Genomic DNA, 25925 nt, shown 5'->3' with positions numbered 1-25925 from the left:
CCTGGCACAAGGGGAACACCCGCCTGCCCTCCAGGCACAGGACTCGCCTGTTCCTGAAGCCATCTAAATGAAACTTCAACAGATCCACCGGGTTTCCTCAGGCTGCGCATTTATATGCAGCACTGCTACATAATCTGCTTCTCCAGGCCCACTTGGAGGGAGAAAAATAATTAAAAAAAAACCAAAACAAAAAAACCCCAAACACCACCACCCCCCAACAACAACAACAACAAGAAACCCTCCACCAACTGTTTCAAGTTATGCGCTGGAGGAATAACAAAGTCAGTTTTCCGGTTACCTGACTTAGCCACATGCCTCTGCCCCCACACTGCAAATTTTCCAGCCACGTACAGCTGTCCCAGATTCATGTGTCACACGCCGGAGCCAGCCCTGCCTCCCTCCTGCTTCCCCCCGTAAGAAAGAGCCGCTACCGGGGGGACGCGGACTCAGCACTCCATTTCGTTTCCAATAGGCGAAGCTTGCAAGCCGCGTCTTCTTAAAGCAATATAAGCCTCGGGTAAGGCGGGGGGGAGTTGAGAAAGGGGAGGGGGGGAGGGAGGGGGGGGAAGAGAGAGAAAATCTCGACTTACTGCAACTACAGGAAGTGACTTAATGTTCTACTAAAAAGGTTTTCGGGGGCGGGAGGGGGGCGGGGGGCAGGAGCTCCTGTTTTTCCAGTTTCCGTGGCATACTTAAGAAAAGCTTTGCCTACAGACAGTATAGCTGCTTTCATGGCGATCCGTCATACTTTGGGCTGCCACAGGACATCCCGAGCAGTAGATGGGAGGAGGACGCTGCCCAGGAAGAACCTACCTTCCTGGTTCGGAAAAAGAACAGGATGGGAGCACAGACCCAGGCATGCTCATGTGAGAACCACGGCGGTGGCACCGATCGGAGCACCTTAGTACCTCGGATCTGCAGTGCGGACAGGCGGCTTGGCAGATACAACCCCCCCAGACCACATATGTCGGCTCACAGACCAGTCTCAGTATGCTGTGGTATTTACTTACAGATACACCCAAAATAGCCATCAAATACCAGAGTGGAAGCAAAAATACATGGATACAGAGACACTTCAGACACATAGAGGACACACAGCTCAGCCCCTTCCAGCAGGACTGCCTCAATGTCAGGCAGGAAAAAGTCTCCATGACTCCCACTGACAAGGAGTGAGACAGAATTACTCCTCTTCCTCCCCCCAAATTCAGTGCTCTGTTCCCAGACTGTAATCCTGGCTCCATTCCCTGAAGCCAAACAACTCTTCTTTCCGCACCCCACAGCTCCACACCCTAGGCTGGTCCTGCCTGCACCCCAGCTGGGTTTGTCCTCACTCTCTCACTGTCCCTTCATCCCCTGTACTCCTATGGGCTCTTTCCTGCCTTCTTCTCATGCTTTGGATTTCTTAACCATTTTCTCTACTTACATCCATTTGCTTGCTCTACCAACTCCAGACCAAAATCTGGTTATACTCTCCATCCCAAGCTTGGTTCTAGTCACTTCACATAGCCCATGTAAATTCAAGTTCCATTGGTTTTACCTGTTGCCCCATTTTTCCCGGTTCTGTTTCTTTATTTGCCTTCGTCCTTGCCTTCCTATACAGCAACATCTGTGATTCTCTGATCACTACACCAGGGAAGTCAGGCAGCTTCTCTAAACTGTCCCTGGGCACAATGCATAATGTTGGATGGGGGAGGGAAGAAGAGACTCTTTGAAAGTCCCAGAACTTAAGAATTAATGCATCTTTGGAAAAATATTCATAAAACCTCTGAGAAGGCATGCAAATCTTCAGTCATGAGAGTGAAACTGGATCTCAGATGTAATTTTTTTTCTTCTTCATGGAAGGGTATGAAGATTGCTTAACAGAAACCTATTAAAAATAAATAATAAAAAATAACCACACTGACACAATCTCTCACTAAACCTCTCCACAACACGTGTAGGCAGCTGAGTGTCTTCACAATGGTCCTCTTTGCTCCTCAGCTTAAGCTGGCAGCACTGCCAGGACACAGTTTATATCGGCTGCAGCACAAGCACAAGACAGCGCATGGAGCTGACTGCCTACTGCTTCTCCTTGAAACAACACAGTAAAGCATTCCACCAACACAATCCCAATATTATGAGTTGATCTCTGGCGATGTTTCTTCATACCTTAAGACAAACGAGTATCAGGCATGCAATCCACTGTCACCAATACAACACTGATGCAGCGTGCCAAGCCTTTGTGCATTTTGCAGTCTCAGAGAAAGGGCCAAAATGGGTGTGCCTGTTAAACATGAAACAAAGCAAAATGGATGGCTGTTGTGAAGCAATAAAAATGGTTTTGTTGGGTCCAAAAAGAAAAAAAAATCCAATAAAAATGAAATGAGTTGAACACTTCGTACGAGTGCAGCTCTCCTTCTTTTCAGCCCTTAGGTTCTGGACGAACCATGGATGCGCTTACTCCCTATATTTGGTAGGTGAGTACCAAGTACTACACCAGTAGGTACACCAGATTAACCTTAGAGGAAGCAGCGTCTATTTCTCTTCATGCCTGGAGACCTCAAGTGAGCAAGAGATTTCTATTCCAACACACACACAAGTATTGCAGCAAATACCAGGCAGTACAAACACTCTTGTTAGGCGCCTTGTCTCATACTTGGCCAGCTGATCATGGGCACTGCTAAAATTAGACGAACTATTCCCTAGCCTCTGTGGTAGATCAGGCAAATAATAATCACATGTGCAGATGCACAAACACAAATAACATTCACTTTTGTCTGTGAAAATGCTGCAGACATCTGTTTTTGTAGAATCATTTAGGTTGGAAAAGATCATCAAGTTCAAATACAGTGACACACAAACACATCATGTTTTTAAGCCAGTACCTGTAACGTGAAACACTCTGTGAAGCACAGAGACTTGGTTATGGTACTGTCATTATTAATATGTTTCTCCAGAAGTACGTGAAGACTCCATTTCCCTTTCCCTGATGCAGGATAACCATGGGCAGGGCACAAGCAGCATTTAAAAAATACACTCTTCAATTCTCACCTTCTGCGCTCTGCCCAAACATTCCAGTCTTGCCAACTTCTATTAAATTATATCCTATACACTGCACTACACAGGAACATCAGTATATTAAAATATTGAGTCAGCCCTACCCAAATCCACAGTAATCGTGTCTGCTTTCAGACCAGGAGAACTGGAAACAAATAGAATATTTAGTTGATGTGCTTCAAGACTTCCAAGGAAGACAACAACAAGGAAAATGTGGGCACACATTGAATTTTGGTTCTGAAAGCTAGAAAAACTTTATTGCAGAGCTGCTTTGAAAGATCCAAAAACAGCAAGGAGAAGCAACTTACGTACTTCTAAAGTTAAAAGCCTAAGATGCCTTGAAAAATACAGACATTGCGTCTAAAGCCTTCTCCCCCCATCTGGTTATGATACCTGCTCCAAGGCATTTTTATCTTGGATCTGACTGCTATTCAAGCAGTCTTTTCACTGAAATACTGTTATGAATAACAGAGTCTCCTTTCAGAGTTATAGAATAAGACAATTCATAAAGAATGCTGTAAAGGAAAAATACAGAGGCAATAGTTAGCATAAATGGAGTTGGATCAGTATTTTTATATACTTCAGTTTGAAAGGTTATCTGAGACAGGAAAAGAATGGATTAAAAAAAAAGTTCTGGCTTTTTGATTCCTTACTACAACCAATTGATGGGTTTTCCCTTTCTCCTCCCACCTCCAATACTACTTTTGTTATTTTCTTTTTCTGTTCTTCAGCATACATAAAAGAGTAAGTATCAGCCTCACTTTTTGAAAGATCCAAAATCATGAGGACAAGAAATTTTTAAAAAGAAAAAGCAGAATGAAATAATCGACCACTTTTCTTTCATTCTCCTTCTAAGTGTTGGGACTTAACGTAAGTTAAACAACACAACAACAGCAAAACCTCTTGGAAAATAGACTTTAGACTTCCACACTCAATTGACCAGCCTTCTTTTGCACAGTAACATATAGAAGACCACTAGCTCCCCAACAATTCTGCCTAGCTCTCCATTGTTTTCAAAGATGGGAGGAGAAAAGTCCAAAACCCAGACAATCAACCTAACAGATTTTCTTTTTTTTATTTTATTTCAAGAACTGAGAGTGGAAAACTTAAAGAAATGGCAGGTAATTTCTGTACTTTGCCAGACACAGTAGGAGCAGTGTTTTATTTCAACCCTTGTGGTTAAAGCACAGAGTGGCAGTGTGAAGCACACTGGAGGCGTGCAGCACACACTGCCTGAGCTGCCTGCTCATCTTCCAAAAGGAGGAAAGCCACCACAGCACAGCAGTCAAGCCACGAAGGTGCCCATGAGCATACCTGCCCGCACCAGGCAGTGATACCTGGGTGACCCAGCTCTGCTTGTACAAGCAGGAGCACAATTGCCCAGAACACTACACCATACTGTGGATGTGGCTGATAATCACTTCCTCTCTTTTTCTACTGTGGAAAAACAACCGATAATAAGAAAGGTAGTCTGTTTTGCTATTACTCAGCTAGAGCTATGCCTGGAGCAAATGGAATTTAACTTCTGATGCACCTGAGACTGTTGGGTATGGGATACTACAGTCCAAACCAGCCAGAGAGGAATGACAGACCTTGCTACCAAACCTGCAGTTACAGGTGCAGAGGATTCTCCTGTTACAGAGGAATTCCATTTATTGCACATTTTACTGAAGAAATAAATCTCTAGTGTAAAACGTTTGCTGTAAATTTAATCTAAAAGAAAAATGAGGAGTGAAAAACTGGGAAAACATTTATATACGGTTTTTAGATTACTTTTAAAAATTTATATATCAATATGCCAACTGGAGAGCTGAATTTTAAATTTGACATCAAATATTCAGTGCTTAGGGTGGGGGTTGTAATCAAAAAAGGGGGACCGGCAACTTCCCTGATAATAACAGAGAAGCAACACCACTGTATAATAAATAGGGTTTTATTTCATGGTATAGATGCTCCAGTTCAGCTATTTGCAGTGGTAAGCCTCAGATATGTGAATTAAGGACAGTACCTTAAGTCTAATAACATAAGCAGCATCAAAGTTGAAGAGAGAGGCTTCAGGTGGCTGCTATGTTCTGCTTGCACTGTGAATACAAACACTAGGACACTGGACTAAGAGGGCACATTTACCGCAAAACATTGGTAAAAGGAGGAATTTAAAGAATTGATCTGTTGCCTTAATGCCTTGCTCCTTCTAGAAGTAGGATGATTACAGCACTAGGAGAAAACCTCCAAATAATCACAGCTACAAAGCAAATGACATTAAAAGTATCACCACACGCCCTTGCAAAAAGTGCCACTTCAAGTCTCTTGCAGGCTCCCTTTAGGTACTAAAAGTCTCTTAGAAGGTCTATGTGGAGCCTTCACTTTTTCAGGCTGAACAAGCCAACTCTCTCAGCCTGTCTTCACAAGAGATATACTCCAGCCCTCTGATCATCTTCATGACCCTCCTCTGAACTTGCTCCACAAGAGTGGAGAAATGGGGAAGAATCACCTTGCTTGACCTGCAATGGTCACACTTCTATGGATGCAGCCCAGAACACAGCTGGTGTTCTGACTGCAAACACACATTGCTGGGCCCTTTTGAGCCTCCTGCTAAACAACATCCCTAAGTCCTTCTTCCCTGAGCTTCTCTCAGTCCATTCTCTGCTCAGTCTGTATTTGTGCTTGAGATTGCCCTGACCCAGGACCTTACATGTGTCCTTTTTGAACTTCATGAGGTTCACACAGGCCCACCTGTCCAGCCTGTCCAGGTCACTCTGGATGGCATTCCTGCCCTCCAGCGTGTCGACCACCACACAGCTTGGTGTCACTGGCAAACTCACTGAGGGTGCTCCCACTGACCATCTCACTAATAAAGACATTAAACAGCACCAGTTCCAATAGTGACCCCTGAGGAACACCACTCATCACAGATCTTCACTTGGACGTTGAGCTGTTGACCACAACTCTTTCAGTGCAACCCCATCAAGTCAATGTTTCATACATCCATCAAATCCACGTCTCTGTAGAGACAAGGGGGTTGTGTGGGACAGTGTCTGTGGTGGTTTTAGCTAGGCCTCAAATTAGCAGGCTCAGAGTATCTATGTGGATTCGGAGACAGCTGTCACCTGAGTGGGTAACCAAGGAAGTATTTCATACCAGATGACGTAAACTTAAGATATGTGTGCAGCAGTGGGAGGTGTTAGGTCAGTTCCACCATGGCTGGAGTACAGAGAAGACGTGCTGCAGTTGTTCTCTTCCGTTAGGCCCTGCCCCTGCTGCCGCTACATCATATTTTGTTTTAGTTTCAGGGAAGTAAAACTATTTTGTTGTTACTCTTTCTCTTTTTTGCAAGGTGTCTTTTAGAGTGCTTATGAATCTAGAGTAATACACTTAGCATTAATTGGGGAGTGGGAGGTTATTTCTTGTTATATATGTATAACTTGTGTAAGTGTGTGTTATATTGTAGTTTTCTCTTAATTTTCTCTTTTCTGTATAAATACAGGTAGTTAGTTTCAGCATAAACCTAGTTTGATTTTCTTTTCCCTCTCCCTCTTCTTCCCTTTTCACTCTGTCTTGGACAGTTGGCATTTTGCCAGCTCAACCCAAGACAGTGTCAAATACTTTGCATAAGTCCAGGTAGGTGATGTTGGTTAATCTTCTGCCATCCCATCATCCACTGTAACCCCATTATAGAAGTCCCCCAGATTTGTCAGGCAAATTGGTTTGCTCTCAGTGAAGCCTTGGTATGGGTGATCACATGGATGCCCTAGTCTGCATGTCCCACTGTCACCTCCTCTCTAAGGGTTAATTCCACAACCACAGAACCATTTCTTAATCTTGTAGAAGACACTCTGGCTTTTCTTACTCTCCACCATTTGCTATGTGCTGTGACAACCAGAACATAACATAGAAAATGTTCAGAATGTTCACACCCACATGTTCATATGTATGTATGCATATACGTGGTGAAAAGCCTTTTTGGTGTTAGAAGCAGGTCTTTCAAGGTCACATTGCCTTTTCTTTACACCATTAAATGCTTTCTTTCACATGGTACAAAAAGAGTTACCTACAGAATTTATATCTGAATATCATATAATCACAACTAAAAATCATTTCTGTGAGCTGAAAGCAAAAATCACCATTAAAAAATACACCTCTTAACCCTCTCTAGTCTTTTTGATGTCTAAACTTTTTACTTCTAGAATCTCTGAACTGAAAATGTGCAGATCAGACAGAAGTTCATTTAAACCAGAAAATATATACTATAAGAAACTTGTGCAAATTAATTAACCCTGAATAAAGAATTTGTCTGTTTTAATGAGAAATAGGTTTCTGGGGGAAATAGAAAGCACAATGAGAATGACTGCAATATGCCCCCTTATCAAAGCTCACAGCATGATAAGCAGGCCCACTATCAAGCAAGTCAGAAGCAGCCTTAGTTCCATCTCAGTGATGCACTTTCCAAATCATTCTCCACCAATGCCACTTCAGCTAATGTCCCATATCAAGAAATGTAACCTAGGAGGAGTGAGCTTGTCTTACACTGAAAGCAAACCACTGAAATGGTGACAGGCTCAGACACAGAAAATGCTCTCCCCCGAAAGATGTACATTTTCTTATACTAAAGACAGCCTCCTGCTCTCTTAGTTATCCCTGGGAAGAGCACTGAGGTGTTTGCCTGAAAATGTCTTTTAACACAAAGATGCATCAGTGTTACATGTTGAAGCACAAGAAAAGAAGGTTGTATTTCCTTTCTAGGCAAGAAGAACTGAATCACAAACCCAAAGTATTTAGATTTATAATGTCATTAACCTCCTGTGCCTGTAAATCTCTGAAGAGGTGAGAAATGAAGAACAGATACATACGGCTATTGTAACAGGAGTCACCATCAGGAAAGAACCTGGACACCGGGGATATAAACCTGCCATGGAATATTAAAACTGATTTACAGTTTCAGTTTGGTCTTACAGCTGCGCACAGAGTGGAAAAAAAGAGAAGAATTATTTTCTGCAAGAATGGTTCAATAAATATTTGTATTTGTAAGTCCTGGAAGGAAATTATTTTGTCACACGTTTGCCTCCATGAGGAATATGGTTTATGCTGCATAATCAGCATGATATTTCAAGTACTGGGAATTGTTCCCTCCTACTCTTTTTTCTATTAATCTAGCACTGATTCCTTTTATTGGATGTGTGTTGCTTTCCAAACTTCAAAAGCACAAGAGATTTGCATTTGCCACAAGAAACCTGAAAGCTTTTTCTCTGCATTTAAAATAGTTTAGACCAACAAACTGATTCTCTCAAAAAAGTTAAAAAAGCAGTCATCCGAGTAGATATGAAGTTCATAATTAGACCTAATTCTTCATGTACACTCTAAATAGCTAAAACCAGTGGCTTATAATTGACAGTCTATGAAAAACACTCAAAATTAGTAACTTTTGAGGGTAACAGCTACCTTTCTGCTTTTGAAACACTGCATTGCAGCACATAGGTGCTCTGCTCCCTTCACTGAAGTTTGCACAACACTGGTCTTGTACTAGAAAAACCTATGCTCATTGACGGAAACAAAACTCCTCTGTATGAAAAGAAAAAAACAAAGAGGCTACCAGAGGTGTGTGAAACCCCAACTTGCAAACTCCCTTCAGCACGTGTGAGACAACCTAGCTAAGCTGGTACTGTTAAAAATGAAAAAAAATCTCTACCCATGTCAACGTAATATCCTATAAGAACATCAGGGGCTGGTTTCAGCTGTGCTGTCCCAGGGTGCTCCCCATCCTGCAGCACTAGAAGAGTCAGACACTTCCCCAACCCTGTCGATCTCACTCACCAATCCACCGAGAAGCAAACCACTCGACGTTGCTGCATTTAGTTTTTCAGGAAACTAAGTCTGAAGCACACTTTCCTTTGCCTTAAAGGGAGTGCGTATTCCTGACACATCAGCAGGCACTGAGCCCAGTGGTTGCTACAGAGCATTTATTTATACTCATTTGGAATTTCCTGAGACAGTTGCAGCCCAGCAGCCAGCCCAGAGTAGCGCCAGTGATTTCCTTTACAGCACTTCACATGCTGTGCAATGCCTCTGGCTCCCCAAGGGTTAAAATACATGAAATGGGCAGCAGGACAAAAGGAACCATACCAAATGACACATTAAAAAGATGATTATTTTTTCCCTCTGAAGAAGAGAAATTTAATTCTCAAAAGGGAACTCTAAGTTCAGGTCACTTCTCTGACCCCCATTCTCCCTTCCTCCTCAACTCCTTCACCCCCACCTCTCTTATTTCTCACTCCCATGTGTGGACTGAGAGCATAGAAAGGTTCATTGATATAATTTGGGCAAAACAATAACCTCTCTTGTAACCACTACTGCTTACAATTCTGTCTGTGTTACATTCAGTCTTGTTTTGCTTATGCTTCTCAAATGCAGCTTATAATTTGAGGGATAAAAATAAAATCTTTCTATATATGTTTTCTTTTTCTCCTGAAAAAGCCAAAATGCACAAGATACACTTCATGCTAGTACAAGCACTTTCAAAACAATGCACAAACACATCTGATTTTTCCATATTCAATTTTCTTGTTTCCACAGAACACCAAGTATTGACTCAAGTAAGGTAACTGGGATTTCACATGCAAGAAGAGTCACTTCCCAGCATCATAAAAAGACCCTCAAAGCCCTCAGCTTTGTTCCTCTTCATCTCTCCATACAGTAACAGTTGAAGTAGTACAGCCAAACAAGGACTGAAAGTAAACAGCCAAGGGGACAGACTAATTTAACAAGGATAAAGGTCCTAAGACTTCACAGGACCAAAGGAAAAGAACTTTATTATGATGCCTTCCATGCAGAATCCCAAGAACTGTTAAGAAAGAAACAAAAAAAGAGACATGAATTGTCAAAACAATTTCCAAGATCACTGCAGATTAGAAGGGCTGTGCTTCAAACTGAAGTGAGATCTTGTGCTGAAATCACAGGAGACAAGTCCAAGTCTTCCACAGTGCCTTCAGCTAAAATGGCACAGACTCCTGATAAAAGTATTTTCCTGAATATGTCTAATGACTTCAGCAGTATTTAACACAAAACAATGTAATATATAATACTTCCAGGCATTGGCTTTTGGACTATAAAGTAGATCCTGCCCTCTAGGTAATTTTAAATTTATTTCCTTGAATTAGAAGTCACTGATGTGTACAGTGCATAACATGACCATCCAAAAAAGTCTGAAGACGGTCTGAAAATGTTCTTGCAACATCTGTTCTTGTTGTTCTGACTTGTTGCATCTATAGACCACAAAGGTACCGAATTTTAAGTGAACTTGGTTTGGTCTCTGCTCTAATCACCCCATCCATGAAAAAAAGCAGCTCTCCATGAAATTTGTTTTACAAACAGCCTCTAACTATGCACTGAAGTTTCTTCTAGAAGGCAGAAAAACTCTAGGGCAGCTGAAACCCAAACAATGCCTTCAGTTCAGGAAAAAAACCAAAAAATTAGCGCTTGAAACACTGCCTGGAGCCTGCAGCCACTACAGGCTCACTGGTCCTCAAGCCCCATCTTTCAACCAGCCAGATGGGCACAAACCATGCATAGCAGCACTGGGTGTTACTGGTGGTATCTCTATCTCTGTCAGAAGGTTTTTCACACCACACATGGGAGAACATGAAAAGACCCATCTAGTTTTCTGGTGGGATGACATCTGGAACAGAGTATAAGAAGACAAAGGTATGCCAGAACATTCTTCTCAAGACTTAAGATTCTGCTCAGAATAAATAAAAAATCTCTTTTAATATTATATTATTAAAAAAAGGACAACATGATACCCTGTTTAGAGAACAGCCTTTAGCAGCTGTCTCCACATGCTCCATGTGTTTGTGGTTACTCTGTGGCTTCAAGGGCTCAACATTTGAATAAACACTGCATCAAGTCCTGCACCTTGAGTGCACTTCCTCAGAGTTCCATTAACTCAGCAGGCTAAAAGAGAACTGCCACGAATACATGTAATAATAACCCATAATAGGTATCCCACTTCATTCCTTGTCCAGCAATTCAAATATGGAGGCACATGTCTGGGGTAGCACTAGTAAAACCTAAAGGCAAAGAGCACATGTGTATTTATTTTCTTGGCCTTTCAGACCATTAGTGTCAAATAAACTCATTCAGCTACTGTTTGCAATAGAAACAAAACTGAGGTCAGAGCACAGCTCCCCAGTGACCAAAAAACTTGACTTTGTCTGAAGCAGGGTGAATGTAAGGTCTGGTCTATGGGCAGCCATCCAGCTGATAAATTCTTATCTAAAGAGCAGGTTATTTCACGCCCCTTCTGAAAACAAAAGGCAGAGAGGGCACAATGGATATGTGAAAGGCGATGGATGAAACACAGCTCTTGGAAACACATGCTTCCAACATAAAATTTCCTCGGCAATGAAGTGGCTCATTTTGGGAAGAGTTAAATAATCTGCCTGACTACAACAATCCAGTCTACAGGGGCACACAGAGCTTGGCCTTACCCACCCCTGTCCAGGTGTATGTTCCAATCCCCAAAAATGGCTGCTGCATTTTTATGAAGGTTAGATATGAGGTTCTTCTCAGTTTTAATTTGTGAGAGAAAGGTGGCATTGCTGTGTGTTTGTTGTTTTGTTTTGTTCTGTTTTTTTTTCTTTACAGCCTTCCAGAATTTGACTGCTGGTTTCCACAGAATTATTTAAGTCATTCAGGCCAGATCTGAAATTGATCTGACCTACCCACCTCCTCCCTAGCAGATGCCTCGTGAAGGGTATAAGAAGAAAGCAAACATACAGTAACATTTCTCCTCTTGGCTTCCAGAAACCTGTAACCCAGAAGACTTCCTGAGCTGGGATGATTCAGGATGTGTTTTAAGTCACAGTGTCAAATGTATGTTTTGAGGGTAGCTGGGAGGTATTCAATAACTTTGTTCAAAATGTCAGACTGCAGCTGATGTGTTAGTACTGTAAGGAGATCTACTGGTCTGGTGCCTGGAGATACAGTTGTGGATGATTAATCTGACCCAATGACTACATAACATTCAAAACCTCCATATGAGAGGTTTTGCATTCTACAGTTGGGTTCCTCACTCATTAGCATCTAACCAAAGAGAGGATGCAACTGAAAAATGCACCCTATATCATCAATAAAAATGTGCTTCATATCATCTTTAGGTGTCCATCTAATCTAGCTTTCCACCAAATGAAATTCAACAACTTGGTATTTTGTGTGTCCTTAGGCAAGTAATGATCTCTACTGTTCTCCTAGTGTGATTGCTGAAAAGCTTATGGTAAGAAGTCTTGTGGGAGCAAGCAGACCATTCAAGACTTCAGATATGGTGAAATTTTTTTCTTATAATCACAGAATTGTAGAATTGTTTAGGTTGGAAAAGACTTTTAAGTGTTAACTCAGCACTGCCAAGTTCACCACTAGAACATGTCCCTCCCTAAGTGCCATGTCTACATATCTTCTAAATCCCTCTAGGATGGTGATTCCACCACTTCACCAAGAAGTCTGTTCCAATACTTGGCAACCCTTTTGGTGAAGAAATTTTTCCTAATATCCAATCTAAACCTCCCCTGACACCACTTGAGGCCTTTTCCTCTCATCCTGTCACTTGGTACCTGGGAGAAGAAACCAACCCCCACCTATCTACAGTGTTCTTTAAGGTAGTTACAAAGAATGAAAAGGTCTTCCTGTATCCTCCTTTTCTCCAGACTTAACAGTCCCCTCAGCTGCTTTCATCAGAGCAGTGCTCCAGAACCTTCACCAGCTTTTACTAGTGAATGGTGTGCCTATCCAAGCCATGATCAGCCAGTTTCTCCAAGAGAATGCTGTGGTAAATGGTGTCAAAGGCTTTACTAGTGTCCAAGTAGACACATCTACAACCTTTCCCTCATCCACTAAGCAAGACACTTTGTCAGAGAAGGAGATCAGGTTTAGTTAAGCAGGACCTGCCTAATGGGACCCCTGGGCAAGCCTATGCATGTCCTATTAATGTACCACGTAACTGGCAAACACTGCATGCGGTACATCATGTGGCAGCAGGATCAGAGGACAGTAAAGTTGGAGTGGGGCAGGAGATGCTATAATCAGTTTCATAGAAAGATGTCTCTCCTCCTGCTGTGGAGCAGGCTGTAGCTGCTGTCCTGTTCTGTGGGCTGAGGCCACATATGTGCTTGTAGAGTTGCACCCTTACAATTTTTCTCTGCAAAGGGATAGGTAAGTAATTTTCCCATAATCATCAACAGTGCATTTTCCACAGCACTGAAGATGGTTTGCAAGGAAGCCTCTAAGTGTTACAGGCAAAGCAGGTGCAGAGAAAGACTAGATATCATTCTGTGCTCTTCAGGGACTACAGGTGCCCTTAGAGAAGTTTCTCTGTATCCCTGGAGCGAGACCAAGCACTGGAGATAGGCACTGAGAGGAATGTCAGGGAACAAGAAGATGAGCATGCTGAATGCCAGACACACTGAGAGAAAAGAAGGGAACATGACTGTAACTAATGATGGAAAGGGAGAATGGTGAAAATCTAAAGGACAATGCAGTGCATGTGCAGCCTTGTGAGCACATTAAAGTCCTGGCTATGTAACAGCTATCTGTCTCCACGCACAAAAAAACAGAGAGCAGAAGACAATGATTCTAGAATACACCTTTTTTTTCCCCTAACATTTTAACTTAAGATATGGAAAAAGATTTCTAAAATTTAAGAATTATAGTTCTGCTAGAGGAAGGGGAGAGGCAGAGACTTAGCCATGGACCTCTTGAAGTGAAAAAATACCTGTTGATCCTTGTAAGCCCTTAAAACCTGACTGCCCTGATCTTGTCTTTATGATTCTATCATATGGAAATATTCCACTTTTTCAGTCATGGCCATATATTTTACTGTATTTTCTTGCACTGTACCTTTTTTCTTTATTTTTTTTGAAAGCTGCATTCTTTAAATTTACCAAGTACATGAAGCGTTAAAATTTGACCTATTTGCAAGGATTAGACCTGAAATTCCAGTAACAGCATCTGAGTTGTACAAGTGTTTCCTTTCTATTACTTGATATTCTGCAAACTATATGACACTGCTCCAGGCAGAGGGGGTTGGTTGCGTGAAGCAAATGTAGGGAAGGGGCTAGACATATATCAACAAACATGTCCCTGAGCAATGACTGATTACTCCAGAACAAGGATGTCTGGTTTACCTAGGGAGTACAGTCTGTTCCCAATTATCAGTTAATTTGATCCTCACTCTAATCTGACCAAACCTTCAAGTCCAAATATTAAAGAGTTTTCACCTCTTCCCTCCACCCCTCCCTCTCCTACTTTCAAACAAATACTGAAGGGCAATACAAAATCTTGCAGACAGGTCCTGTATTTTGAAACAAAGTAATATACTGTAATAAAAAAAACCCATAATGAATATATTAATTAAAAAAGAGAAGAAAATTACATGAAACATAAATTACAGTACAAGACAACTAGGGATGATAAATTGTACACAATAAAGGGATGAGCTGTGAGAAGGGGTAACAGCAGGGGTACCTACTTCTATAGGTAAGAAGGCTTTGCAGGAGTGGGGAAGGATGGACTGAAAGCGTGAAAGACTATGACAATCACATACCTCTCCGAGCACCTGAGCCCTTAGTTTTGTCAAAGTCTGCGTGAAGACTCAGATGAAGAAAATCCTCAGGAGACTGAGAATATCCTATGAAGTGTTTTTTTTAATGAGTTAGAGAGACGCGGAGGGGGAGAGCCCTTTCTGCACCTAGTTGATCTGCTCTTCCCTGCCCCCCCCCCCCCCCCCCCCAGACTGCAACCTATGTCCCACAGCATGGCTTTCAGCCAACGTAGTAAGTGTGATTTCCGGCTGAAATCAGAGGAGGGAACGGCAGGAAAAGTAGGGAGGATGGATACAAGCAATCTTTTCTCCCAAAGCCTCAGAGCTGGTCACACAGGGACATCCTGGCAGTAATCTGTACTCTGCCACCAAGGAGAGAGTCATGTTTCCAGAGGAAGGAAACTGAGATACAGCAGCAATGCACATGTGGGCAGCCCCAGTGCTCACTCTCCTCAGTCCCTAAGAGTGCTGTGAAAACATGATATAGGAAGGACTGCCCTTCTATCATCTCTAATCCAAATCCTTACAAATGGCTTGAAGGAGGGGAAGGAGAGAGGTCACCATTACAAAAAGACTCCCAAGGACTTCTGCTCCAGTAGTAACTCTTCTGGTAAGCAATCTATTTAAATACAGGCACACAGTGTTCACACAGAGGACAACCAACTGTAATCAGGCTAGTTCCAGCCAAGTAATTTTCCTTACAGACCATAGTCTTTTAAAGGTAACAGAATACTCTCTCTTCCCACAGGGAGGAGATTCATATGCATTATTCATAAATTGCTTTCCACTTAAGAATCTTGTGGAAGATTTACTGAGAGGGGAAGAAGGATGATGCAGGAAGAATAATTTTCCAACTCTGGAAAAAATTGTTCCTGGTGTTTTTCCCGTGACATGTGCCTGCCCTGCTACTGGTGCTTGGCCCTTGCCTAGCCCCACAGGCTAGTCCTCCATACAGGTACCTCTCACCCGACTGCCACCACATTGTGCAAAGCAGTGACTTTCATCATAAAAATTTAGGGGTTTTATCACTGTTAATCTTCACCAGCTCAGTAAGGTTGCAGGGTACCATTAACAGAAAAGCATGTCTCATGAGTTCCTAGAACATTTCTGGGTTTAAAATACAAGATGAGCACCCTTAGCTGCTTCCCAGGGTGTAGAGGGCATGTATTTCCACAGGGAGCAGCAGCAGGCCACATGAGAAGGTCCAGGTGCTGCCCAAGGCAAGGCAAGGGTGTCACAACAGCTCAGAAAAGCACGTGTGCATTGCTCCATGAGCAGGCTTGCCTCAGAGAGAATGAACACAGTCCTCTATCGAGGTGAGATGTGAGAAGCGTCTGGGCAGCTCCAAAAGATAATCCAGAACAAGACACAATTGTGGTAATCTCTGAACAAATGTCAGATCAATTAAATCTGTTCCTTTTCTTGTGACACTTTTTCCTTCTGCAGAGCATCAGCACCTTTGTGTCTTGGGCCTTCTGCTTCCCACCACATCCAATTTCCATTTCAAAGGACTAGGCTATGCAGGCTGGAGTGCTGTCTTCAAGCTCCCAAAGACACTGTATTGACTGTATCCTTTCTAACTTCTTTCTGCCCCTTCCCTTTCCAGCAGTTTACATAATCAGACCGGTAGGGCATTCTTCAGGCAACAAGTCCTGTATAAAAGAAGATGCATGGTTCCTGGTCCTCTGCAGTGTGATAAAGACCTCTGGGTTGGGCAAATGCAAGTCAATGAATTTTCAAGCTTTCTGCTGCTGTGGCAAATGCACCACTGGATTACAGGTATCAACTAGCAATTGCAGAAACAATTATTAATTCAAGTAAAAAGCTGGCATTGGCTGTGATACCATGTGCTTCAGCTCCAGCCATCTGTCCTTAAGGCAGATCTGGCATCAGTTGAGTGTACTACAGCATACTGATGAAAGTTTTGTTATTTCTTATGATAGAGATTATGTGAAATCACTGGTGGCTCATTCATCCCACAGATTTCAGGGTCCCACCCTAGCTTGTTTTTGAATTCTGGGCATCACCAGAGTGACTCACAAGATCACTGGTGGGTGAGGCAGGAGCTGGATCCCAGTGACAGCCCTGCATGCCATTTGCCCATCCAGAAAGTACACAACTGTATGGCAATTCAGCAGTCTCCTGAAGGCAAGAGTCTCCCACCAGCTGCCAAAGCACACCTTGGGCATACATCTATCTGCTTTAACTCTGAAGGTTATTGGAAGCAGGCTTGGAGCAGTCAGCATGGTAGGGGAGCAAGCCTAAAATTAAATAGTCTCTCATCATACAGTCCTGTCTCAAAAAAAATTACCCCTGCTCATACAGCTGATTTGCTAAAAATACAAACTCACCTCAATCCTGGTCATTTGCATCTGCTACACTAAGCAAACTCAGAGGCTGCTGAGCTCAGAGCTTGGAGTGTCAGTAGGACTGCCTATCCTGAAGGAAAGCAGGAGAGTGGCTGTCAACTGGGCTCTTGGGGCAGGCACCTGCAATACTAGGAGTAAAGGCTCCACCAGACTGAATACTACCTAGCAATCAAACACTTCCAGTTGCTAACTCCTTCTAAGTTCCCATTCATCAACTGATGGTCTGGAATGAAAAATAGTAGATATTCTGCTAAAATGACTAATAGGGTTAATGTTCTGGTGCACAGCACTTTCTTCTTAGACTATACTTCACATCATTAGGCTGGAAATCATGCAAAACTCCGTGCGTATTGCTGAAGACTATATGAATCAAGAAAATCGAATCATAGGAGAGACTCTAACTCAAATAATACAGTAACTGAAAGAAAAGTGTGTCTACACATGTTCAGTAAAAGCGTTACAAATTAATGCTGAAAATGTGTATGATAAAAACATTTGCTCTAAGTAAATGTGTGTTCTATTTATTGGCTCCAATAAAAAGGACTAATAAGTCAACAGGGGGTTTTGCAATATTTTTCAACAGTTGCTTAAGCATTTATATACCAGCAGATGAAAAACACATTTATTAAACATTTGGTCTTTGAGTCATGCTGACGTTAATACCTCAAAAGACATTAATTCAGGCAGCAGTCTCTTGTAATGGCCTCATTCTCTGACTAACTGGTATGTAGTTATAACTTCTCTTAGGAGTCCAGAAAGCTGCTTAGAGAAAATCTGACCAGAGGCCCAGGGGGTTGCTGCAGAGTAACTGAGCATATATAAAATCACCAGAAGGATGACAGGCTGCTGTAGAGGAAACAGCAGTTTAGATAGAGTTGATATCTGTCATCAAACCACCTGTGGTCCCACATCCCTGAAATGATATGTAGAGTGGAGGTTGATGCCCCGATCTTTGCTGGGAGCAAAGACACTTCGACAGCTGTGGATTAGCTATTACAGCAACAGTTCCTTGTTTTACTGAAAGTGTAAGGAGACTAAAAGTAAAAATTATGTTCAGATGCTACAATGCCACTGCTTTGAGAACTGAGCAAGAGTTTGAGGGATGTAAAGCACAGAGCAGAGTTAAACATGGAGGGAAACAGTTCAAATGAATCTGTGTAAGATGTAGTGATCCTGTTTGTAGAAGCATGTTAAAAATAGAATGGAAAGATATGAAAACATAAATCCATAAGCAAGACTGAGGAGAAGGCACAGACAGAAGGGAGGAAAGAGAAAGGATCAGGGAAATCTCAGACACTATGTACAGAAAACAATATGCATTTGCTTTACAGCAAGGTAATGAAGGGGTTTGTGCAGCAGCCTTGCTATACTGACCCCTGCAGACCATTCTACTCAGGAAAACTGGAAAAGATTTTTGTTGTTGAAATGCTTTTCAATGTCTGTTAAAGAGATGACTGACAATTCTGCGGTTTCTGGATACAGAGTATAAGGTGCTTAGAGAAGTCAAATAAAACAGATGTTTTCATTATGGTTAGTAACAAATACAGCTTTTAATCCTTTACCTTTTAAAATCAGTCTTGTGTGTTTGTTTAGCTATTTCCTTGTTTTCCACGCCGTATTTCCACAGAATAAATGGAATTAAACTGGAATTTTACTTCATCCAGTGCTTTTCAGAATGTATGTTTTGAAAAGAAAGTTTCCACAGATCAGTTATTAGTGAAAGACATGAAAATCCATCCAAAACAATTTCCAAATTGCTCTGTAAGTTTTACATTGGTGTGCAGTGTGCATGTTGTAGCTGACTGGAAGATATTTCTACAAGTAGCACTATGGAAATGTTAGCAAAGCGTCATTAAATAGATGAATTATGCATCAACCCTAGCAAGCACAGAAGCTAACAATTACTGGAAGTTTCACCCAGCAGTTAATGGAGACACTAATACAATTTAGAGAAACAATCACCTCATTTATATTTTTTTCTTGTACTATGCACAAAGAAATTAGTTTGTATTATATACCAAACCAACTCTGGCCTCCCAATAGCTCCCCACAGATACAGGGTATTTCGCAGCTCCTGAGGCAAACTCCTTGGATGACTGCAGAGCACGGTGCACTGAACTGAACAGTAAACTCACATGCCACAAAGGTAGACTCTAAAGACCAAGCAGTCGTGACTACAAAGCACCTGACTGACAAAATAAAGCAAAATTTTCTGCAAGCACCAATTTACCTAGAGAGAGTTCAGCTGTTTCTGAGCAGATGGCACAACTTTGCCAGTCTAGTCCAAAATCAGTACCAAGACACAAAATCAACTTCCTAAATGTATAAAAATTAGCGAATAAGCTCACAGAAATACAGTTTGCTACAAGACCTCTGTGCAATGAAAATGTGAACAGAGTGATCAAACTTGTAAGTCAGCAGCAAACAAAACTATTGACATGAAGTATAAATCAGTCTCTGTTACTTATTCTTCACATTTAAAGTTTGTATCTTTACTGAGACAGGCAAGAAACAGTTACATTTATAATAGTGCTTTCATGATAAAGTCATTACTTGCTTTGCAGGTTATCTCGCACACACATTCACTGAAGATATTTACAGTAAGTGTTCTTCCCATAAATATTCTTTAAAAAAACTACACAAATGCAAAATAGCTAGATCCTTTCCTGGAAACAAGTTCCAAATTCAAGCATTTCTCTTCGGATTTTATCTGCAGCAACAGTAGTCCATATAGGCTGGAAAAATTACCAAAACGGTACATAGGCATAATCATTTAATAGTGTAAGTACTCACATTCTCGAGTTAACCAAAGCAAACCACTGCTTCTTAGTCACTTCATACTTGAATGAAGCTGAACATGCGGTCAGACTTGCCAAAATATTCAAGTAACATGAACACAGCTTAGTAGTCCCTAACAAGTCTTTCTAGTTCTTTTTCCTGTTGCTGATTGATTCAGAGGGTGCAGAAAAACACCACCTCTGAAGTTTGTCTTTCCACTCTTAGAGCTCTATGCAATTAAAAAACTTGCTTCAGTACCTCCAACGCCCAAATCAGTTCCTGCTCATCCAAAAGGATTCTCTCCCAGGCAGCACAGCAGCACAACAAATCACAGGTATTTGCAGCCCAACAGTCTGTTATGAACTGTTGAGGATTTGGAGACACAGGCATATATAGCAGCATGTTAGAACACTGGCCTCCAGGGTTTGAAAAGCCAACAAGTTCAGACAGTCTCTGCAAAATGTTGTCCAATTTAGTTTTGAATTAAATAATTGCAATTTATTATAGCATCTTTCTATGAACAAACAGCTTTACCCTGCAAGAAGCCTTGTTTGCATAACAATTCTGAAACTAAAACTTCATCTTGCATTAACACATCCCCCGGTACAAGCACTTAGCTTCTTTTAGACTTACATGTCAGCCCACCAAGTTTTTCAATAGACAATTCTACTGCAGGGAGAAAAAAAATCAGTAAACCAATCAGTAACACTCTATGCACAATTTTTTTGTCCTTGTAAGTAGAGAAAATTGTTCTGCATGACTTAAGTTAAAGGCATATTACTAAGCAAAGTCAAGGTACATGGGGGGTTTAGACAGCAAACATTTAAGTCACACTGCAGAGGTTTTGAAGTCCGTCTTCTCAAAAGGATTACAGAAGGTTACAAAAGGATATGGTTTCCAGAGAGTAGATTTCTAATTATATAAAAAAGGGGGTGGAGGAGGAGAATAAAAAACATCCTATTTCAGTGATCTCAAGATAAAACAACGTTGGTGTAAATTTAACCATAAATCCTCAACATACAGTGGTAATTCCAATGACTTAATGTAACTTTCACTAGCCTTTAAAAAAGACTTCTTGCTTTGCAAAAATTGCAGATAATGGCACTCTGTATTTCTAACTTCCTGCACACAAAATGTTTTAATCCCATGCTCTAATTAGAATAATTCTAGAGGGAGCACAGTGAGTATCTTAGTATTTGTTCCCATACTAGAGCATATTTGCAAAATATCCACCAGATAAGCCACTTCTTATATGTCATGATCCAACAACATTTGAACACAGCACGTACATGAAAAAAAGATATTTAATGTCCCTTCCTAGGATATTCAAAGGTCTTCAAGCCACCCTAGCCTTCATTGACTGATTCATTTCCCATCATACCTACATTAGAAGGTCTCTAAAGAGCACCACACAATCTCCTGCCATGCACTTGAAATTTTCCATATAATCCCACTGTAGCAACCTCAGCATTAGTGGGTTAAAACTATGTGCAGTGATCAGAAGAGGAAAATATTGACACAAGCACAGGAGTAAGACTGCTGCTGTGCTGTTATCAGTTGTTGTGCGATCTCTGCCCCCTCCAGACCTACCAGTTGTCTGATCAACCTTTGAACATGCCAAGCAATCTGTTTCACAGAGTATTACTCAACCAAAACAGCCACTTTTTCAGCTTCTTAAAAATAATGAAAAAGTGAAATGAACACTTCCTCTTGATATTGCTTGAGAAATACTTTTATGCTTTGCTGATAAGCAAGCAACAAAAATCAGACTGGCCAGTAAGGGTGACCAGGAAGGGCTGGGGATTTTATGTGTTAATCTCACAAGTTAATTACAGACACAGAACAACAACCACATGACTCTCCAACAAAGCCTTAGGCCTTCCACACTCTGGAGCTAGCCTGGGTAGGTCCTTGATAGCAGAACACAGTGCATGCTGAATGACTGAGTGCCAGCACTTAAGCCTTCCCAAACAGCTTTCCATGCTTTAAATATTTAAAAAAATTATCGAGGTGAGGGGAACAGAGAGGCTCTGATCTACCAGGAAACTGGTTTTCAATATTTAAACTTCCAGTGCTTCCTTTTCCTGTTCTCACAATTTAAGAATTTTTTATTTTAAATTAATAAACCAAAGGGGGAAAGCATTCTTGCTTAGTTACCTGTAGCACTGCCGTTAGTATTTGCTGGGTAGGCCATGTTTGCTCAGTGACACATCCAGAACTAGGCTGTTTGGTGTCATGCAAATGCCATGCATCAAGTCCAAACAGACATGCAACCTGGAACAGACAAGTAAAAGGCAGTTAAAATCATAGAGTTTTAAGAAGTTTGGTACATTAAGCAATAGGCATTTGTGAGTGCTTGAAGTCTTATCTTCAGTGCAAACTTCACCACAGCAGTAACACGCTCCTCTTAATCAGCATCGTAGCTACCAAAACCCCCACAGCAGTCCTAGTGACTGAAGCTGAATGGTGTTCTCTGAGCCTTCAGAGCTGCCCTCAGGGAGGATGTAACTAGCTGAATTTGCAACTGGCCTTGGGTTTTTTCTGGCCTGCCCTCAGCTTTTTTTGCAGCTTGTGTCTAACCTCTCCTGCACCACCACAGCTTTCTCACATGTGCTGGCACATATATACAATTTTAGATTACTCAACAGCTTATGTAGGCAGAGTTGGAGGACTTTTGGGTGAAGAGGACATACAGAAGAGCTGTACCAGGAAGCAGGGAACTAGTTCCAGTTTCTGAGCTCAGCTGTCCCCCAGGGGAGTTGAGGTCAGGAGAATCCCACCACAGATGCAGTCAGGGCAGGCATATATATCCCACTGCCTGACAAATCCAGACGCCCACAGCTCCTGTGTGGAAGCTGGCAGGGTGGGGGGACCACAGGTGGCATGGACACTGTCATGTACACATCTGACTACAAGACCTCTGTGCTGTAAGTCCCAGCAGCAACAGGTTTTCCCAGTGTGAGGTTTTCTTCCAACCCCCACGTGGCAGACTGAACCAAGAAGCAGTGCTTGCCTGAAGCTCAGGCTGTGGATACAGAAAAAGGGTGCTGTCACCCTGGGCAGGTGGCTGCCGAGCAGAAGCCAAGTGAGAAGCAGAAGCCAAGTGAGAGGCAGAAGCCAAAACAGCAGTTTTGTGGCTAGTTGCCTGCTGGCTCACTCTGCAAAGCCAGCCTTGTTGGCTCTGCTACAGGGCTCCTGCTCCTTCTTCCCTGCCCAGCATGTGGGCAGTCTGATCATAATCCTCATCCTCAGAACAACAGATCTGACTAGTCTGGAGCTGCAGAGATGCCTTCCTATTCAGACTATTCAGTCTGCTTCAAGTTTACTGTGTCCAAATAGCATTTCATTTTGTTGACTTAGATAGGTGGAACTTTGGTGTATGAAGAACACCCTGCTTTGCTGACCCTCGTCTGACTTGGGCTGACAGCTACTCAACAAACCAGTCACATTTTTCTAATTATACTTGATTTGGCTCTTACAGTATGCTCATGGAAGTATTTAAAAGCTAAGCAGATTAGCAAAAGAAGAGAAAAACTGAGAAATTAGTGAGTGCATGGACCATGCGGATTTCAGTCAAAGGTACATTGAATGATAGAGAAGTTGGCTGTCTCCTAAAGCTGATGGAGCTCCATCACACAAGCTAATACAGCTCTGTTTTCCCCTTCAAGGAACACAAACACAAATCTCTTCAATTTTAGTACAATCCTGACATCAATTTTCCAAGATTACAGAAAGACCTTCATTGCAACTCCTCCTCCCCTCGTTCTGCCTCGTTTACAATCTCTTGTTCAGTGCAGAGCAGGACATGAAGCTACCAGAAAGACTAGAAGCAAAAAGTTACAACAAAATAAAGCAGGCATCCACCACAGGCCATGATGCAGAGGCCCATGACAAGAGTTCAGGCATAATAATAATCATCAGATTTCTGAAACAATGAAGTATGGGAAGAAAAACAGAAAAACATGTTTGCTGGCAGAGTTTATAGCCAAGACAGAAGCTTAACATTTGTGAGCTTTTAGGAAAACATTAACTACTTCCTTTCAAAGGAAGAAGTTTTAAAGCATCACTCCTATCTCTGCCACTGCCATCAGCATATGAAGTCATGCCTCAAGCTGAAGACAGGCAAGTTTTACTGAGCCACAATAAATGCTTACGGAAAAACTATCATCTGTCTCCCTGTCAAGTTTCTCACTGTCTCAGACTCTATCAGCAGTGCATCCAAGGGTAAAGATGACTGAAATAATTTACCCACTTCTAATTTGTTTAGCACAGCTCTGCACTTTCTCAGCAGCACTGTAACAGGTGTGCTTCCCTGCTCTCCTTACATGCATTGTACAAGGGGAGACCTGAGAGCATGCACTCAAGAATGGGTATATAGACCGATGAGTGGGAGGAGACTCGGAGGGACCCACCATGAGTGAGAGGGGACTCTTGGGTGGACCCATGTCTTTCAGATGCAATCCCAAATACAACTGTGTCAATGAGAAAAATGAGCTACCCCAGCTATGGTGTGCCTGGAAACTCATCATGGGATTAGAAGAAAAATCTGTTAAAAAGTAGTCAACATTCATGAAGAGAGTTTCCTAATAGCAAGTAGCAAATGTAATCGAGGTGAGAATTGACATAAAGTTAATAAAGTTGGACATTCTCTAATAGTGTCAACTCTCACTGCTGAAAGTCAAACCAGGGCCCAAGATCTACATTTTGTTGTGGCTTAAAGAAATGTAATTGACCTGGTACAAACTCCCTTGTGTGCATGCTTCTACTGGTTTCAAAGCTATGCAAGCTTAAATACCTCAAAAACTCACTTTTAGTTAAAATAATGATGCTTCTGAGCTTAGATGATGATTAATGAAATAATTCAGGAAGCAAATTCAGTTCAACAGATAGGAGAAAAGAAAAAAGAGAGAGAAAGACATAGGATCTAATTAAGATACAATAATTTGCCAGTTAAGTGGAAGAATTGATTCAGCTTCAGTTTGTTTTGTTTTTTAATTAAATGTTACATGAATTGACAATCTGTCTCTTAAACAGCTCTTCAAGTATGGAACAGCTCTTCAAGTATGGAAAAGGTCTGATCTAGCTCAGCAGACTCACAGAGGAAGGGAATTTATATTATTTTGAACCACAACAGTACATTGGGAAGTGACTTTCTGAAATTGCACTAACACATACATGGTTCATTTTTAGAAAAGTGTCACATGGGACTCCCCAGCAACATACACCCCAGCAGCTGCACTTGGACCAGAAGTTTTTCATGTGGGTGAGTTGCAAGACAAGACCAGAGGGACCAGCTATAATACAGAGAGGAGGAAAACTTTACCTGCTCTACAGCAAAGCATATTCCCAGTAGAGACATCTCAGAAAAGAAAATTGGTAGAGGAGCTTATGTATTCTTACATAATATATATTCTTAAATATATAGGTTTATGTATAGCTTATATGGGAAGAATTCAGAGATGCTGCTTGCTTCTGTAGGGAGAAAATTCATGTGGTCAAAGCTCAACTGGAGTTGCAGCTGGCCAGAAACATGGGCACAATAAAAGGAGTTTTTTCAAATACATTAATGGCAATAAGCAGTATAGAAATAATACTGACCTGTTACAGGATGAGGATGGTCACCTCACACACAGGGACAGAGACAAGGCAGAGGTGTTTAATGCTTTCTTTGCCTCTGTCTGCAACAAGGGTGATGGACCAAGAGGACCATGACTATGAGAATGATCAATTCTCAGTCGACCCTGAAATAGTGTGGGATCTGTTGCTTGAGCTGGATTCCTACAAATCTAAGGGGCCTGATGGGATCCATCCCAGAATTCTCAAAAAGCTGGCGGATGTCATTGCAAAACCTCTCACAATTATTTTTAAGGGACCTTGGAAAAACAGAGGTCCCAGCTGACTGGAAGCTGGCATATGTTGTCCTGATTTTCAAGAAGGGCAAGAATGAGGACCCTTGAAACTACAGGCCTGTCAGTCCCACTACAGTCAGTGCCTGGTAAAATTATGGAGAAGATTATTCTGGAAGTATTGAAAAACACCTGAAGGCCAATGAAGTTATTGGTCACAGACAGCATAGTGTAGGAGTTTTGGCTTTAGTTTTAGCAAGGCTTCAGTTCAGCAGGCCCAGGGAGTCTATGTAGATTAGAGGGGACAAGCAT

The 25925-nt window shown here is 41.8% G+C and overlaps 1 protein-coding gene across 7 annotated transcripts in view; it reads right to left on the bottom strand.

The window, feature by feature from the left end:
• The window catches only part of KANK1 (KN motif and ankyrin repeat domains 1), a 131290-nt gene that overhangs the window by 30104 nt on the left and 75261 nt on the right, over positions 1-25925 (bottom strand). For 3 of the 7 annotated variants that reach the window (XM_071579853.1, XM_071579854.1, XM_071579857.1), the window contains exon 1: positions 299-382. In XM_071579853.1, the coding sequence (XP_071435954.1) occupies positions 299-368 (70 nt within the window). In that variant the 5' untranslated portion in view covers positions 369-382. Of the gene's footprint in view, positions 1-298; positions 383-431; positions 525-8844; positions 8865-21924; positions 22042-25925 lie in introns of those variants that run through there. The other 4 variants (XM_071579856.1, XM_071579855.1, XM_071579860.1 and 1 more) reach the window with 3 other exon arrangements.

Source organism: Pithys albifrons, chromosome Z (genome assembly GCF_047495875.1).
Source record: "Pithys albifrons albifrons isolate INPA30051 chromosome Z, PitAlb_v1, whole genome shotgun sequence".
Taxonomy (NCBI): domain Eukaryota; kingdom Metazoa; phylum Chordata; class Aves; order Passeriformes; family Thamnophilidae; genus Pithys; species Pithys albifrons.
This window is presented reverse-complemented; position numbering and strand designations above follow the sequence as displayed.